Raw genomic sequence first — 17,857 nt, 5'->3', positions numbered from 1 at the left:
GGCTAGCATAGGAGGAATTCTCTTTTACCAATGTCCCTACCTAGGTTCGTCTGGGATGCTGTCATTTCCCTAATGCTACTCTGCTAGCTCCCTTAGCACTTTTTTATCCAAAAAAGGGTTGTCTTGGTTAAAAGATTAAATGGAAACTGAACTCAGCTTTCAGCAGCGAGGTTAACAATCACAATGTTGACTGTGTGAGCAGTTCGCATACACAGACACAAGCTGTGTTCAACACCATGTCAGCTGGTTCTGGGTAAACCCTGAGATTTATCGATGGTCCAGCTAGCAGAATATTGAATGTGATTTTTCCCTGTCTACCCTCACTGCAAGGTCATGGTCCACATCTAGTTAGTTAACACTACTCCTCAAGACTGTTTCAACTACATACTTTTCTAACAAAGACAAATGCTCCCTGGCCGAAAGCACCTGCTGTGAGCATTGAGTAGCATCGTGGGTTTCACAGTGTGGAAGAGGGGGGCGGAAAAATTCAGAGTATGACCATAAACTATTAATTTTCAAGCAAAATAAACCCAGATTCAAGTTTACTTAATGGAAGAATCGTATACTTAAAAAACAAATTGACTGGTTATAACCTCCTTTAAGACGACAATTCAGTTTAGGTGACACTTAATGAGCAACATAGAAGGGAAGCCAGTTATAATGCAACTGCAAACAAACCTACACAGTGAGGTAAAACCCATATCCTGTAGAACACTGTTTTAATAGTTGTTGAGTGTAATCAGTCAATGAGCACAATACATCACACTATTAGGAAACCTATAACAGCTTCCCAAGTCCTGTGTCTAACCAACTAGACAAACCACTTCTAAATACAGAAAGTAAAGATTTTACTACATCTCTCCAATATTCTGAAATGTGCTGTGCAGAACTCAAACTGATTTTTAGGCCTTACTTCAGCTGTGTACTAAAACTTTATTTCCTACCTGTAATGTACATGTGTGACAGTCGGTCGTCTGTAGCCAAGAATCCAGGTCTGGATGTCTATAGGTTCTTCATTAGGGTAAGCAATGGTTGTATCTATCACCCACTGAAGACCTTTTGATTTGCTCTCTACGAATAAAGTGGAAGAAAGAAGATGGGGTGTTAAAAATTAGATCAAATTATATTCCATTGGCTTGACATCCATTCTAGTGTTACATTTCCTTAATATTATATCACTTAATTTGTACAAACATTACTTAAATCCCCAAAAAAATCAGGTAGATCAAGAGAAAGACTAAGGACATGGTGAATATCATTCTACGTAAAACCTCAGAAATATGGTCAAAATCTCAATGTAATAACTAAACTGTCTAACAATTAGTGTAATTTTTATTGACATGATCTATGGCAGGGGTCAGCAACTTTTCAGAAGTGATGTGCCGAGTCTTCATTTATTCTCTTTAATTTAAGGTTTCGCATGCCAGTAATGCATTTTAACATTTTTTAGAAGGTCTCTCTCTATAAGTCTATATATTATATAACTAAACTATTGTCATATGTAAAGTAAACAAGGTTTTCAAAATGTTTAAGAAGCTTCATTTAAAATTAAATTAAAATGCTGATCTTACACCGCCGGCCCGCTCAGCACGCTGCCAGCCTGGGGTTCTGTTCACCTAGGCCGGCAGCAGGCTGAGCGGGGCCTGCGGCTGGAACCCCAGCTGGCAAGGGGTTGGCAGCCAGAACCCTAGACCGGAAGCAGGCTGAGCAGGGCCAGCGGCCGGGACCCCAGACCGGCAGTGGGCCGAGTGGCTCAGCCCACTGCCAGTCTGGGATCTCGGCCCTGCCCACATAGAGTGGGTACCTACCTTCTCCCTGGTTCTAGCCCGTTCTCTTCCTCTCTCTCTCTCTCTGCACTGAGCTGAAGGTGGGAGTGCACTGAGCACAGGGCTGGGGGTGAAGGAGTAGGCTGGGGGTTGGGGTGTAGGGCCTGGCCAAGAGCTAGAATGAGGGAGGGGACTCAGGGTTGGGGCAGGAGGTTTGGGTGTGGAGTGCTTACCTGAGCAGCTCCCATTTGGTGCAAGGGGGAAGGTGGGTGTGTGTGTGCAGGAGCTCCCGTTTGGTGCTCAGGGTGGGGGTGGGAATGTGGGGGGTGCAAGAGTCCGGGCATAGGGTGTGGGGGGTGCAGGAGTTAGGGCAGAGGGCTGGGGGCATGTGAAGGGGGTGCAGGAGTCAGGACATGGGGGGGCTGGAGTCATGGCAGAGGACTGGGTGTGTGTGAGGGGGTGCAGGGGTCAGGGCAGGGGGGCTGGGGGTGTGGGCTAGGGTCATGGGGGTGCTCCCAGCCCCCTGCCCAGAGCCGCTCACGGCAGGGGGCTGGAGGGGATATGCCCTGATTCCACCCCCCTTCCCTAAGGCCCCGTCCCCACCTCTTCTCCGCCTCCTCCCCGGAGCAGTGAGCTGCTCGGCTTCTCCCCCTCCCACTCAAGGGCCATCAGCTGATTGGTGGCAGTGAGGGAGAGGAGGAGAGGCGACGCAGGAACCCAGCACGCTGGGGGAAGAGGTGGGGGGGGGAACCTTGTCTGCCCTGCAGCAGCAGCCAGCAGGACCAAGTTTCTTCACCCTGCCCCCGCGGTGGGGGCGGCGGCAAAGAGCAGGCCAGGGTGGGCAGGATTTTTAATGGCATGCTGCTGCCTGCCGGGGTCCTGGCCTGGGTTTGGCAGAGGGCTGAGTGGGGCCGGCGGCTGGGACCCGGCAGGCAGCAGCATGCCATTAAAAATCGGCTCGCTTGCCGTGTTTGGCATGCATGCCATAGGTTGCCAACCCCTGATCTATGACTTGTGTCCCAGCATGCTCACTGTTTCTCTTTGTTTTGATACACTGCTTTTTATATGTATTTATACAGAAAGCCACAATATTTTTAAAAAAATGTTAAAAGTCCCCTTTCCTACATCATTAAAGAACGCCACCATAGATTATAAAAACTGATAGATTTTTAGAAACCTCAAGTCACATTTAACCATTTCTGCAGTTTACTTTTTCCTTCAGTTCATTCTGTATTTCATTCAGTTTGGGCAGTTTAATTTGCTGCTCTCTCATGCATGAGCACAAAGTTGCAACATTTGGTTTGTAAACAATGCAGACAAAAACATACAAAAAGTTTTTAAAAATTAATCTCTTTTAAAACATGTCAGGGGAAATATTTCTGTTAGCATTAGGGTTTTGTAAAAGCGCTCCTTCCCCTACACTACTCCAAAAGATGGGGAAAAAACACCAAAACCTAAATTATTTTTTAGATTAATATATTTATTGGCTTTCCTACCGCATTCACCACTGTATTATCTGAACATACATAAATAAATAATTTACCCTCAAGACACCCTTTTTAGGTAGGGAAGTATTACTGTCCTCTTTGTACAGAGAGAGAAACGGAACAACAGAGATTAAGAGACCTGCCTAAAATCACATGGAAATTTGTGGCAGGCCTCAGAATAGCACATTCCCAATCCAGCATTTTAAGCAAAAGAGACCAAGAGAAAGATCATTCCCTTCTCCAAGTGTCTTGGAGTGAACAAAATTTTTAAATTAAAACTCAAAAACACAATAAAAAAGCAGGTGTTATCATACTAATGAGATAATAGGAAACTTGGTTCAAAACCTAAAAACATTTTCATGAAACAATTTTTATATTTTTGAATTTTCAAAACATTTCATCCACACTATAAAACTAGTAAAAAAGCCCAGCAAACATCTACTGCAAAACAATTCAGTTTTTTAAAAAGGAATTTCAGAGTTTCAACCAGCATCAGTAAATATTGATTTTAATTCTGACCAAAATATCAGTGGCCACTATAATTAGCTGAATAACATGAAGACATAATTTAGAAAGATGAGAAGAATGACTCAAGTCATATTTTTAATGTTAGCAGTGTTAAATTCAATCTAATGCTAAAGTAATTCATAGCAAAGACAAAGCAGTTCTCTCTCTTTTTACATATATATACACACATTTACCTGAAATACACAAAGATAATTAATTTTTTATTTTCCATAGTGTGAAATAAAAATGAACTATTAACATTAGTCTTATTATGGGGTGGGAAGCACAAATCACTAGTAAGATGTGCCAGAAGAATACAAAATAATATTTTAACCAAAATCTTTGTATTTTACAATAAAAATTGTTCTAAGTTACTTAAAAAAAAAGAGTAGTGGTTTAAAACTGCTGTCTCAACACCTGATGGTTCGGACTCCATCACTGCAGGAAGGCCACTGCTGCCTCCCTCCCTCTTATGTGTTGCTTTCCTACTTGCTTGCCCTAACTTAGTAGCAATTGCAGTGCAGTGCTGTGTGGATGCCTCCAATCAGCTCCACCTCAACACAAAGAGAAACCACAGATCTGAGTCCTGCGACAAACCACTAGCCCTAACTATAAAAGGTCTTGCACTCTTTCAGCCTTTCACAGACCTCAGCTTTTAACATGGCAGCTCTTAACTAAATTAGTTACTATCGCATCCTACCACAAAGATACCAACTTGTCAAAGTCATAGATACACTTTAAATCAGGAATGTGAAGGAATCCATGACTTCAACCTTGTTCTTTCATTTGAAAACTTACAGACGCTGTCAACTTGAATTTTCTAATAGTTTTCTAACAAACAGTTTTCTAATAAAGCATTAATTTATTAGTTAAAGAGGAGTTAAACATTGCTTCTTGATGAAATGTTATTTACTGGCATATCTAAAATTATATAAGAAAAAAAATTTTTAAATGCCTTAGTAAACAAAAAAAACCACAAGTACGATGTTAATAAATGTGATTAACTAAAACTATCTACTATCAAAAAAGCCAGAAATTTAAGGAGAATAGCAAGGGCAGTAGACACTTTGTACGGTTGCTGGCAAAGTCAAATACTTGACGCAATATTCTGGTCATTAAAATTTATTGTCGCATAAGACAGGAGTTCACAACAAATGTAAACCAACACAAAGGTCAGCATTTTCACCAAGTAATCATATTTTTGTCTCAACATTTTATTCCTACTAATGTTTACAATGTTACAATTAACCCCTACAATTGCTAGAATGGAAAAAAGATTTATCTTTTGGTACATTTCTGGATGTATAGTCAGTTTCACTGGTTTTGTTGAATTGCATTATTTATGTTCTCCCTGAGAAAGTGTTTCCAATAACAGGAAAGCTAGGGCTAATACTGAAACTCAAGAGGAAGCAGGCTGTTGCACGAAGACAGAGCAGGCTGTGCCCACCTGAGCATGTTTGATGGCGCTGCTCTCAGGTCCATCCAAAAAGACTTCTGAACCCAAGAAATGATTTTAAAAAAAAAAAAAAAAAAAAAAATCAGGGCATGCTATTTGCTACAGCAGCAAACTGATCTTTTTGAAATAAAAAAATAAAAATAAAAATTCAAGCTTACCATGCCCCTCTTGGTTTTGTTATGAATTTGAATTGAAAAATCATTCTTAGATAGCACTGAATGTTCATCATACATAAGGGAGAGTATGGTTCTGTTTTGCTTAAAAAGGTCTTGGCAATTTTCACTACAATTTAAAATCCTGATCATTGAAGGACAATTGGACTTCCTAACACATAGATAAGGCATATCTACACAATAAATGCAGCCCCACTTTTATGATGGGCATAACCAGGCTATAATTTTAATTCCGTTTTAACCTAGTTCAAAGTTACACACCCATTTGGACGTAAAAAACATGGGGCACTGTTGTAATTGGAGTCCTGACAATTTGTAGTGTAAACATGCTTTACATGCGTCTGTTCAAGAAGCCCTCCCTCCAGCTCTGGTGTGACCAGGGCAACCACAACCATCCCTGGCAGCCAAGCTAGTTTGAACTTTCAATTTCTATTAAAAGACTCTCTCAATCTGCCTTTTTGGTAGAAGCGGAAATATCAAACAGCCTGACTACCAGAGAGCTCTCTGAAGCAGCAGCTAGCTACAACAACTTTGAAACTGACTTCACTGGGGTCTTGTGTTTTCTCCTTATGAGATTTCACCTGGGCTGCTACTTTCCAAACACTTTACTGTAAGCCATATTATTTTAATCTTTTAGTTTCTCTTTGAATAATTCAGAAACATTCACCCCCTGATCCTTCTCTTTTAATAGAGGATGAATGTTCAAAATAGCCTGCAGGGATCCCATTCACATACAGTTCTACACAAACCATGTAGAAGTAGGCTACCTTGTGAGAGGTACATACCATGCACTATTGTTTCTTCAGAGTACTTGGACACACACACAAAAATAAGAATAATCAACTATCAAGGGAATATTTGTTTGGCCAGGAAAGCAAATCAAAGGAGAAACTAAGTAGTCTCTTAGTGTACTTTTTCTTCTGAAATAATGGTAGTGGTGAATTTTCATAATTATTTCTTCCCTGTTCTCATTCTATCAGGGTGGGCGGGTCCTTTGATCTTCATATCAGTGCTGAGTAGTACCCAAAACTTGGCCTGCGACAGTGGCTCCCCTTAAGACCCTCCTTTATTGCTCTATCTTCCTCCCATAGAGGACACTGACTGGCTACTATGAGACAGATTCAGTGGGGTTCAAAATTCTCCCTGCTGGCCAAGTCCAAATGCTTATTAGTTGAGTTTTAAAGCTTATTAGACTCAGGCTGACCATCTGGATCCACCAAATTTTGGGCCCTCCTTTTTCCTTTGAGTCATTTGGCCTTAACCAGGAGTGGGAATTTTGAACCCCTTGGAATGCGTGTGCACCAGTAGATGATCAGCATCAGCCATGGGAACAGGGTAAAGCAACAAAGCAGAATGTGAAGGGGAGGGACTGCCTCTGACAGAGTTCGGTGACATGCTACCACTGGGCTCTGATCTGAAAAGCAAAGAGTCCACCATCCATGTACAGAGACAAGTTTCAGTGTGTTGTTGATGGTTAATTGTACTTCCCGTCTTATGCACTAGTATGTCGACAACATGTCCAGTTCTGAGGAAGCTAATGTGCACACTCATCCCCAGGCCTGATAAGAGGTTGTTTACCAGCAATTGTGGTTGTGACAGCAGCACAAATGAAAAACAGATGTGTGAACATAGAGGAAGATAGGGGGATGGAGGGATGGGCCCAAGGTTTGGTGTTTTTGCTCTCTGGCTTGCTGAAAAGACCCCCTTTTAATCATCAAGGAAGAGAAAAGCCCATAAAAATGCTTTTCTTTCCAATGATTTTTAAAAAAAATAGATTTAAAAGATATGTATCAGAAAATTATATTTTAAAAAATTAGTGAATTAAAGAACAGTGTCTATCTCCTCAAAAGAGAAAAGTGAATTCATGCAGTTCTCTAATAAAGCCATTTCTGAAAGTTAAGTAATAAAGATGAACTGGACTACATTTGAAGGCCCTAAGATCTGACTTCAACAAAGATAGAATCAAATGCATAAAAAAAGCCTGTTATCAGAGTCTGCTATACAGTGGATTCTAACACAGTCTTATTTTACCAAAGTAAAGTTGGCTGAATTAAACTCTGGAATGTATATCTTCAGTGACCAATGGGATCCAAGTCACCATGACTTGCTAGCTTTTGCTTAGTAATATTCAAATGCAGAGACTTCTAAACCAAACAAAGTAACAAACCTGAATTCTACCAGAACATTTTTCTGTTTTTAAAACCCGTCAGAGAATCAAGTCCAGTTACTTGGAGAAATATAGCTTTGCAAACAGTTCAGAGACACAATCTGAAAGGGACTTTTATAGGCCCTTTGAGCATACATTTAAGCACTTGTTTCCTCTGAAAGAAAATCAGTCCATGGAGCATTAGATTACTGGTGTATGTGCAGCATGTATTTTACCTATTATTCTCTATAGATTCCTCTCTCTGGGCAGAGAGCTCCAAGTACAGCATCCTGATGTGGGACACTCTGGATTCCTCAGCAGGGTTACTTTTATCAGGTGCCAAAATGAACATTTAAATCTTTCTGTATGCAGACAGATAGATGGCACTTCCTTTCTGGCATCAAGGGCTCTCACTCTTAAGGACAACAAGCCATCAAGCCTTGGCAGCAATTTCACTGAACATTTTTCCTTTTCACTCCTGGGAGAGAAGTCCTGTACTTTCAATGTGGTTCATTTAAAAAAAAAAAAAAAAAAAAGTTTCTCCAAAGAGTGCAGTACAGGTACAAGAGGAACAACTCACTTGTACTTACATAATTTAGTACTTAAAGAAACTAAGATACATTTCTACATAGATGTCAGCTATAGGATTAAGGTTCTTGGATCAGGCTGAAGAAGAAGTATGATCAGAGACCTAGAAAAATTCTGTTCACGTGAAGAGAAATTGAAAATAAAAAAAGTGAAATTCCTTACCTTGGCAAGATAAATAAATAAAAGGGGATATGATAAAAGTATATAAAACAATGAATGGTAGAGAGAGGATAGATCAGGAACTTCTATTCTCCCTGTCTCATAACACAACAAAACGAGGGCACTCAAATTAAAAAGTAGGAAATTCAAACCTTACAAAAAGGAAATATAAAGTATAACAACACTGTGGAACTCATTGCCATAGGATGTCATTGAAGCCAAGAACTTAACAAGGCTCAAAAAAAGGGATTGGATATTTACATAGATACTAAGAATATCCAGAATTGTTATAATTAACGACAATAAACATTTTGGAAGAAGTATTGAAACCTTGAGTTTCAGGGTTTAAGCCAATCTCGAACTATTAGAGACCAGATGAGACCTACATGTGGGGCAGATTATGCCACATCTGCCCACTGTGGGTTCTTACACCTTTCTCTGAAGCATCTGGTTCCAACTGCTGTCATAGACAGGATACTTGACTACAGGCAAAATAATGGAGTTTTAAAGAAGAGCAAAATTAATGCCAATCAACATGGGCTTATGGAAAAATAGATGGCAAACTAACTTGATAACTTTATGGTATTACAAGTTTGGTTGATAAAGATAATAGTGTTGATGTAAATAGATGTCTGAGACACATCTGACTTAGTACCATAAAACATTTGAATTGAAAAATTAGAATGATGCAATCAACACTGCCCACAATGAATTGATTAAAACTGGCTGATTATTAGGTCTTAAAATGTAATTGTGAACAGGGAATCATCATCAGACAGGATGTTTCTCTACTGGGGTCCTGCAGGGATAGGTTCTTAACCCTACACTATTTATCATTTTTATAAGTGACCTGAAAGAAAAACAAAATCATTAGTAATCAAGTTTGCAGATGACAAACATTGAGGGTGTGGTAAATGATACTGATAAAGAGCAATATGGATTGCTTAGTAAACTGAGCACAAGCAAACAACATGCATTTTAATATGCCGAAATATAAAGTCATACATCTAGGAACAAAGAATGTAGCCCATACTTACAGAATGGGAGGGAGTCTATCCTGGGAAGCAGAGTCTCTGACAAGGACTTGGAAGGTCATAGTGGATAATCAGCCAAACGTGTTCCCAGTGCTACTTCTAGTGTGGCCAGAAGGGTTAACGTGATCCCCTTGGATGAATAAACGGGGGAATATCAAATAAGAGTAGAGAGGTTATATTACCTCTGCATTTGGGACTGGTGTGACCACTACTGAAATATCATGTCCAGTTCTGGTGTCCACAATTCAAGAAGGATGTTGATTAATTGGAGAGAGTTCAAAGGAGAGCCTTGAGGATAATTAAAGGATTAGAAAAGACATGCCTTATATTGAAAGGCACAAGGAGTTCAATCTACTCATCTTAACAAAGAGAAAGCTAAAGGCATGTCCTCACTAGCACCGTTAAAGAGCTGGCCTCGGCAGTGCTTTAACATGGTTGTGTAGTCGCGGCATAGTGCTGGGAGAGCTCTCTCCCAGCACTATAAAAACAAAAAAACCCACGCACCTCCACAAGGGGAATAGCTATCAGCGTGCTACACTGGCACTTTACAGCGCTGAAACTTGTAGCATTCAGGGGTGTGCTTTTTCATACCCCTGAGCGAGAAAGCTGCAGCGCTGTAAGTGCCAGTGTACACAATCCCTAAGGGTTGTCCTGATCACAGTCTATAAGGAGAAGAAAAATTTCATAAGGGCTTTCCATCTAGCAGACTTGAGGCGATCAGACTTGATCACAATCATTCCTTCTGAATGTATAATCTATGACTAGACAGACTGCTGGTCTGATCCTGTATAGCAATTCCTATACTCGTAAATAAGCAGGTGACCTAAACTTATTGAAGAGAGATAACTAACTTATCAAAATTTTGACACACTACATAAACATCCAAAGTTTTCAGGGTAATTAATGCTTCATTTCCCCTAATAAATCCATTAATTCCTTAACAAATTGAGACTATCCTATGGATTCAGTATCTGAATTACTATAACATTGTACCCTATTCCATCACAAAAAAAAAAAAATCTCAGAACACAAAATTATAATAAATCTAGAGATTTCTAGCAAGCATATCTGATTCAATGTATAATTCACACAATTATTTACATCTATCATTAGTCTATTTAATGTGAATTGAGATATAATTTTACTGAATGTGAACATACTCAGTGTTTGCCACTGTTTTTTCCATTATGAAAATTGCTTTCCTGTAGTTCTTTTTCCCTGATATATATTTCATCAGATTAACACTCTTGGATCCATGCTGCTAGACCAAGACTAGCCAGGGACTTCAATAGCTCTAAGGTTTTTGAGCATGTCAAGTAATTGGGGTGTACCTCACCAGATACCAGTACCTATACTGTCCTCAGGCTCCACAGGGGCTATTTTTCAAATGGGAGGCAAACTCCCAATGACAACCACTTGAACTATAAAAATCAAGAAAAATCCTCCCAAAATCTGAGAGGTCAGTGAGTGAGTGGTAATCTTGGTTTGTTTTCTGGTAAGATGCACAAGATATTTTCTTTTCTCAAAGATACAAATCCTGCTAGGGCTCCCATGATGTTCTCAAGAGTGGAAATCCATGTCTCAATCTCTACCCACCCTGGAGTCAGGAAGGATTCCAGATGTAGAGCGGTACCTGGTTTGGAATGATCATTTCATGGTCAAAAAAAAGCCAAACATACCTGTCTCAGCCAATATAGGGCTTTTAGTATCACTGACATTTGCCTGTCCAGAGATTTGCCTGTCCAAGACTGGTCAGAAAGCTTTCTACCAGAGATACTGGTGGGAAGGCATATGGGAGCTTCCTCTTACTGACAGGGTCAAGTCTTTTATATTAAAGCAATGTGAATAAAAAAAAAAAAACACTTTTCAAAAGGCTGCCGTACTACATTAAAAATTCCTGTAAGCTTTTGTTTAATTTAGGTGACCTTTATCCCTTAACATGGGAAGGCCAACAAAGGGGCAGGTTGCAAGACAGGAAATTATCAGGTGTGGACTAGAGTATGAGCAATAAGGATTGAAAGGAAGGGACAGATTTTAGAGATGCTGTAGAGAAAGCAGTGAAGGCTTCGGTAACTGCTTGGGTGTAAGGATAAAAAAGGGGGTGGGGGCAAAAAGGAGTCAGGTCTATTTACGTAATCTAAGTATTTCTACAGTGCCCATCATTAAAGTGCAAGATGAAACTATAATTGTGACCTTGAATGATGGGAAAGACAGTGACAGAGCAGGGGACTGAGGAAAGATCAACTCTGTTTTAGCCATATTGAGTCTGAAATGGAATGAAGACATTCAAGAAAGAGGGAAACTGTACTTGTTAATGAGGTAGTCTCTCCTATGTTAACAAAGCCACTTCTGTCTTAGAGCCTCATCCAAAATTAATTGCAGTCAATCAGTGTAATGGCTCCTATGGACTTCAGTGGGTTTACGATCAGACCCTCAGTGAATCTTGAGTCAGACAAACCTGAGCAATATTACTGTCAGGTGGGTAAGATTCCTTTATTCCTCTTAATGGGGTCCTTCCAAGTCTAGCTGTGACTGTCAAATGCCTACGCAGCAGTAGGTAATGTTTTCTTCGATGTAGGTAGGTACATTTATCCAATTAATGTCCAGGCTTAGCAGTCTGTGAAATTTTACTGCAAAAACTTGGGTAGAGCTAGCTGCCTTTATTCCAGATCTGGACTACATTTACTAGGCCACATCTATTAGAGAGACTGTTAATTACAAAATATGACAAGCTGTGACAAATTCAGGAGACAGCATGTAGATACTAATTAGAACAGAATTCCCTGGACTCTTCCTTTTACACGATCTTTGCCAAATCAGTAACCTCTCTAACTTCATTTCATACTGTAACAATGGAAAGAACACCTACTTCCCTTTACTTTAGGCTGATACCTGTACATGATGACATAGCAACATTTGAAAAGTCACATGCAGTTTAAAACAACAAATCTGACACTTGGATTACTGCCCAGGTAATTAAGCATGTCTTCCTTAAAAACAGAGAAAGTATGCTGCCCTAAGGCAGCCCTTTGGATTTGGCAAAGCCATGTCAAGCTTTAATTTTAATTAAAAACGAAGTGTTACTTCAGTGTTGGTTGTTAAAGTATTATACTGAAAGTTGTGCATATTTTCTTTGTTAACCAAGGCCAGCTTGTCTGAGCTACCAAATCTTAATTGCAAAGGAAAAAGTTTAAAAACTAGGTAACTGTGGCCTGTTAGTAGCAACTTGTTGCCTGCACATGATCAGACAATGCGAGAGGCACAGGGAACACTTGTTGTCCCAGTAGAAACCAGGATACTGATGCAGTTTTGAAGTTTCTGGCTTCTTCCCATTTAAAATTCATCTCTTAATAGCATTTTAACATATTTGGGTGTACTAGTCTCCCCCATCCTTGTTAGTTTATAAAAAAATACATTCACTAGAGAAAGCTTAGGAGTGTTCTGATCTTGAACCTAAAACTTATCAGGTCACATTTCATCCCAAAGAAATATTTCCAGAAAGAACGAACAGCTGTGTTCTTTAAATATAAGTATGCCAGTACAAAAGACTTCCTTAAAAAGTATTTGGTTTCTTACCTGATTAACTGTATAAAAAGGAACTCAACATACAGACTTATTAGACAGTGCATAATATTTCTTAACAAGTGTCTATAATATTAATGTGACTACAAAGTCCAGAATCTTCATAGAAAGAAAGGAATAAAGATATAGTAGGAAGAAAACACTGCAAGAAGTAACTACTTTCATTGTAAGTAATGTGTATATTTTAGGGCTAGTCTACACTGGCAATGTTAAAGTGGTGCCACGTGACTTGTGTGGTCACAGCGCAGCACTGGGAGAGAGCTCTCCCAGCGCTCTAAAAAACCCACCTCCATGAGGGGCGTAGCTCCCAGCACCACTGGCGCTTTACAGTGCTGAAAGTTTGCTGCGCTCAGGAGGGTGTAAAGCGCTGCCAGTGTAGACAAGCCCTTAGTAGCTTCCACATTCACTCCCTCAAATTCCAAAAGATGATAGGTGTCCACAATACCTGAAGATATGCTGGACTATCGCCTACAAATATATGCCTGTGCTGAATTTGACACAAGGTCCACCATATGCCTGTGGCAGGTCTGGTTCTCTAATGTTAGAAACATGTTTAGATTGTCCCATAGGATCCATTGTCTTCAATCTGAATTTGCACCATAAAAAAAAAAAAAAAAAAAGAAGAGAGAGGTTGCATTTTCTGAGTGGAAACAACCCCCCTTTTCGATGGACCAGGGCCAGGTTCAACTGCCCAACCCTGTGGCCGTACCTGAACTAAAATCATCCTATAATGCACCAGCTGGTGCTGTTTGTCCATCTTTCTTTCAACCTAGTGTTCCTGTAGCCAGTCTGCCTGTCCCGAAGTGTCACAAAAATCCTATTTGTTTTATCACCAGACAACTGGTAAGGCTCACTGCGTACCTCATGCACTGTTTATAATTTAACATATATTAGGTTTACACTATATTCCTGTACACTAACACATGACTAATTGCATGATAGTTATTGGCCAGGCATACAGGGGCAGCTGCTCAATAATTCCACAATTAATCAATTTCTTGTAAGCTGTGTACAACATACATTAAGGACTGGATAGCTTCCTTGGTGCTCCACTCATATTAAAATTTCTGAGAACATTTACTCTGTACACACAAGCAGATTATACCACCACTTAATATATCTATTTTTTTATATTTCCTCTAAAATCTACCAAAAAAAATCTAGACAGTGTTTAGACTAATTCCTTATTAAACAACTGGATTGTAAATTATTTATATTTTATCTAATTTTGAGTTATGCCATTATTACGTTGTCACATTACCAGATGACCCTGCATGAATAGCTAGCCTAACATGGGTGAAATTCCATTAGGGTCACTGGAAAGTCAGTTTTCCCTCTAGATTTGATCTGCAACCTCAATATTACACAAGACCATTGATCTCTAGGCAAGAAAGCAAAGAAGATTTTTGTTTACTTGTAAGAGTAATATTTATTTACAAGAACACATTAAGAATGTAATGTTAAATGTTCACTTTTTAACTAAATATTCTCCATTCTTCAGAAGGATAGCTCCTGCCAGTTAATAGGATAACTCAAATGGGCAGATATTTAGACGACAATAATGTGAACCAGACAATAGCCTCTCATACTGGATATAGTTTAGGGGAAATTTCACCCCAACCCACATACTTCTTTCATAAAGATAAAATGAGCCCTTTTCTCTTTTTTTTTTATTTTTAAACAAATACCTAATGTATAATCTTCTAAAATATGAAATTCAGATATTGCTTCTGTTCTCCCCTCCTTTATTTCTGTCTTTTCCTCTCTCCACATATCTTTTTCCTCTGCCACTCATTCTCCTTCACTCTGAAACAAATAGGGAAATCAATGTAAAAAATATTCTTCACCTCCCACTGTCCTTCACTTAAAAAGTTTCCAGAGGCAGTTGAGGGGGGTACAGGGATGTTGTTCAAGGATTCCTCCAACTAGTTTGTCCCTATTACTCTGCTCTTCTCCCCAAAAAGGACACACACACACCCCTTCCTCTGACATTCATCTCTCTGGAGCTCTATTGATGCTGCTCTTAAAGGGACAGGTTTCAGAGTAGCAGCCGTGTTAGTCTGTATTCGCAAAAAGAACAGGAGTACTTGTGGCACCTTAGAGACTAACCAATTTATTTGAGCATAAGCTTTTGTAAGCTACAGCTCACTTCATCGGATGCATTCAGTGGAAAATACAGTGAGATTAAATGGGTTAGTCTCAAGGGTGCCACTAGTACTCCTTTTCTTTTTTCTTAAAGGGACAGATTTAGTTTTCCAATTAAGTTAATTGCAAAACTTTTATTAACATCAAGAGGAGAAAATTTAAGCCCTCAAGTGTCCTGAGTTGGCTACTCTATGTACATCTTCCCCCAGAAAAAGGGAGAACACTAACTATGTCATACAAGAAGCCCCTGCAGGCATGAGCGAGAAGTCTGGTTCTGAACTGAGGTATGTTGCCACTGGACCAGACCAGCCCGTTTGTTCAAGTTTCATCTCATACATCTCTCCAGTTCACATGCAGGAATAACAGAGACATAGCACACTGTGGCTACCACACTTGGATGGGGATGCAAAGTGGGAAGGATGAAGGAAAATCTTAATCTCCACTTCACATCCTAACCTCCACCCAGTTCCCCAGCAGTGGGAAATTATGGCTGTGATTCACTGCACATGTCATTTCACCAGTAACTCAGGTCAGCAGAAGGGAATCTGGGAATACCTGGATGGCTGATTAACACCCTCCCCGCCCCCAACCATCCTACTCTATAAACAGAACATTACATAATTGGCAAGCGGCCTTATTCTCAGACGTGTGAGGAGTAACCACTAGTCAATGGGAGCTGCAGGTGCTCAACCACTCTGAATGTCAGACCCTATATACATTATATTTCAATCCATGTTCCCCTAAACATCTAGTACTGGCTAGTGGTAAGATGTTTACTTGACAGATCAGCAGTTTGAGTAGTTATATCAAATCCTACAGTGTTCCAAATAAAAAGTAAAGTACAGTTTAGCTGAACTATTAAGAATGTTTGTAGGAATAACAGAAAGGGTTAAATTTACAAATACAAAACTGTTCATTTAACGTTTTCAGAGACCTCCTCTCAGAGACAGATAACAGACCTAAATATTAGCAATCATACTTCAGAGTGAGAAGTAAATCAGTGTTCCTGTTTACAGGGTTTTCTATATTGTTTTATGTTAATTAAAAGTATAATACAAACATAAGTACGCTGCTGCAGAACTAGAAAAGAAGTTTGAGAACAAAAGTCTTCCTCCTCCTTATTAATAACTTATCTGCTTAACAACTACTAGCACTAAGCAGTCTACGAAAATAACCTAAGAACAGAGTAAGCAATGGATAATAGCACTCTTCAAATATAAAGTCAGAAAAGTAAAGACTGAAATAAGTTAGCTGGCAATGTTACATTCAATAAAGTAATCTACAGAATCATAGCAATGTGGGACTGGACCGGACGCAATACCTCATTTTGTCCAGTCCTCCGCACTGAGGCAGGACTAAGTATTATCTAGACATGGGGTTCTCAAACTTCATTGCACCACAACCCCTTTCTGACAACAAAAATTACTACATGACCCCAGGAGCAGGGACCGAAGCCTGAGCCTGCCCAAGCCCCGCGAGACGGGGCCAAAGCCAAAGCCCCACCACCCTGGGCGGAGGGGAGGCAAAGCCAAAGCTCAAGGGCTTCAGCCCCAGGCAGAGGGCCTGTAACCTGAGCCCTGCCGCCCAGGGCTCAAGTCCTTGGGCATCAGTCCCGGGTGGTGGGGTTCTGACTTTGGCCCAGGGCCCCAGCAAGTCTAGGCCAGCCCCGGCAACCCCACAAAAACGGGGTTGTGACCCACTTTGGGGTCCCAACCCACAGTTTGAGAACCGCTAATCTAGACCATCCCTGACAGTTGTTTGTCTAACCTGTTCTTAATAACTTCCAATGGTCAAACCCTCCCTACGTAATTTGTTCCAGTGCTTAGCTACCCTTACAATTAGGAAGTTTTCCCTAAGGTCTGACCTAAAATCTCCCTGGCTGCACTTTAAGCCCATTACTTCTTGTCCTGTCCTCAATGGATAAAGAGAACAATTTATCACCCTCCTTTTTTTTACAACCATTTATATACTTGACAACAGTTATACCCCCGCCTCAGTCTTCTCTAGACTAAACAAACAGAATTTTTTCAGTCTTTTCTTGTAGGTCATGATTTCTAGACCTTTAATCATTTTTACTGCTCTCCACTGAACTTTCCCCAATTTGTCCACATTTTTGCCAAACTGTTGTGCCCAGAACTGGACACAATACTCTAGCTGATGCCTCATGACTGTGGAGTAGAGCGGAAGAATTACTTCTCACATCTTGCTTAAAACACTCCTGCTAATACATCCCAGAATGATGTTTCCGCCCCCCCCGCCCACACACACCTTTTTTTTTTTTGAAACAGTATTACATAGTTGACTAATTTAGTTTGTGATCCACTATAATCCCCAGATCCTTTTTATGCAGTACTCCTTCCTAGAAAGTAATTTCCAATTTTGTATTTGTGAAATGGATTTGCCCTTCCTAAATACAGCATTTTACATTTGTCCTTATTGAACTTCAGCTAGTTATTTCAGACCATTTCTCCAATTTATCAAGATCCCTTTTAATTCTAATCCTGCCCTCCACCCCACACCAGCTTGATAACATCCACAAACTTTATACTTGTACACTCTATGCCATTTTCTTAATCGTTTATTAAGGTATCAAATAGAACAGGACCCAGTACAGATTCCTCTGGGACCCCATTCAATATGCCTTTCCAGCTGGACTCAACCATTAATAACTACTCTCTGAGTAGTTTTCCAACTAGTTGTGCACCCACCTTATAGTAACAGAGGAAAGAGTACCAGGTAACTCATGAAGTGAGAATCTGCAAAGCTTCCCCTAACAACTGGCAATTTAATCCAAGAACTCACTATTTAGGGAGT

General features: G+C 40.0%; 1 protein-coding gene across 4 annotated transcripts in view; it reads right to left on the bottom strand.

Moving 5' to 3' along the window:
- The window catches only part of LPGAT1 (lysophosphatidylglycerol acyltransferase 1), a 129,748-nt gene that overhangs the window by 35,412 nt on the left and 76,479 nt on the right, over window positions 1–17,857 (bottom strand). For all 4 annotated transcript variants that reach the window (XM_084623056.1, XM_084623055.1, XM_084623054.1 and 1 more), the window contains one exon: window positions 945–1,071. In XM_084623056.1, the coding sequence (XP_084479182.1) occupies window positions 945–1,071 (127 nt within the window). The remainder of the gene's footprint in view (window positions 1–944; window positions 1,072–17,857) is intronic.

The sequence above is a fragment of the Lepidochelys olivacea genome (assembly GCF_965140295.1).
Source record: "Lepidochelys olivacea isolate rLepOli2 genome assembly, chromosome: 3".
NCBI lineage: Eukaryota > Metazoa > Chordata > Testudines > Cheloniidae > Lepidochelys > Lepidochelys olivacea.
The sequence above is the reverse complement of the archived record's forward strand: the minus strand, read 5'-3'. Positions and strand labels throughout refer to the sequence as shown.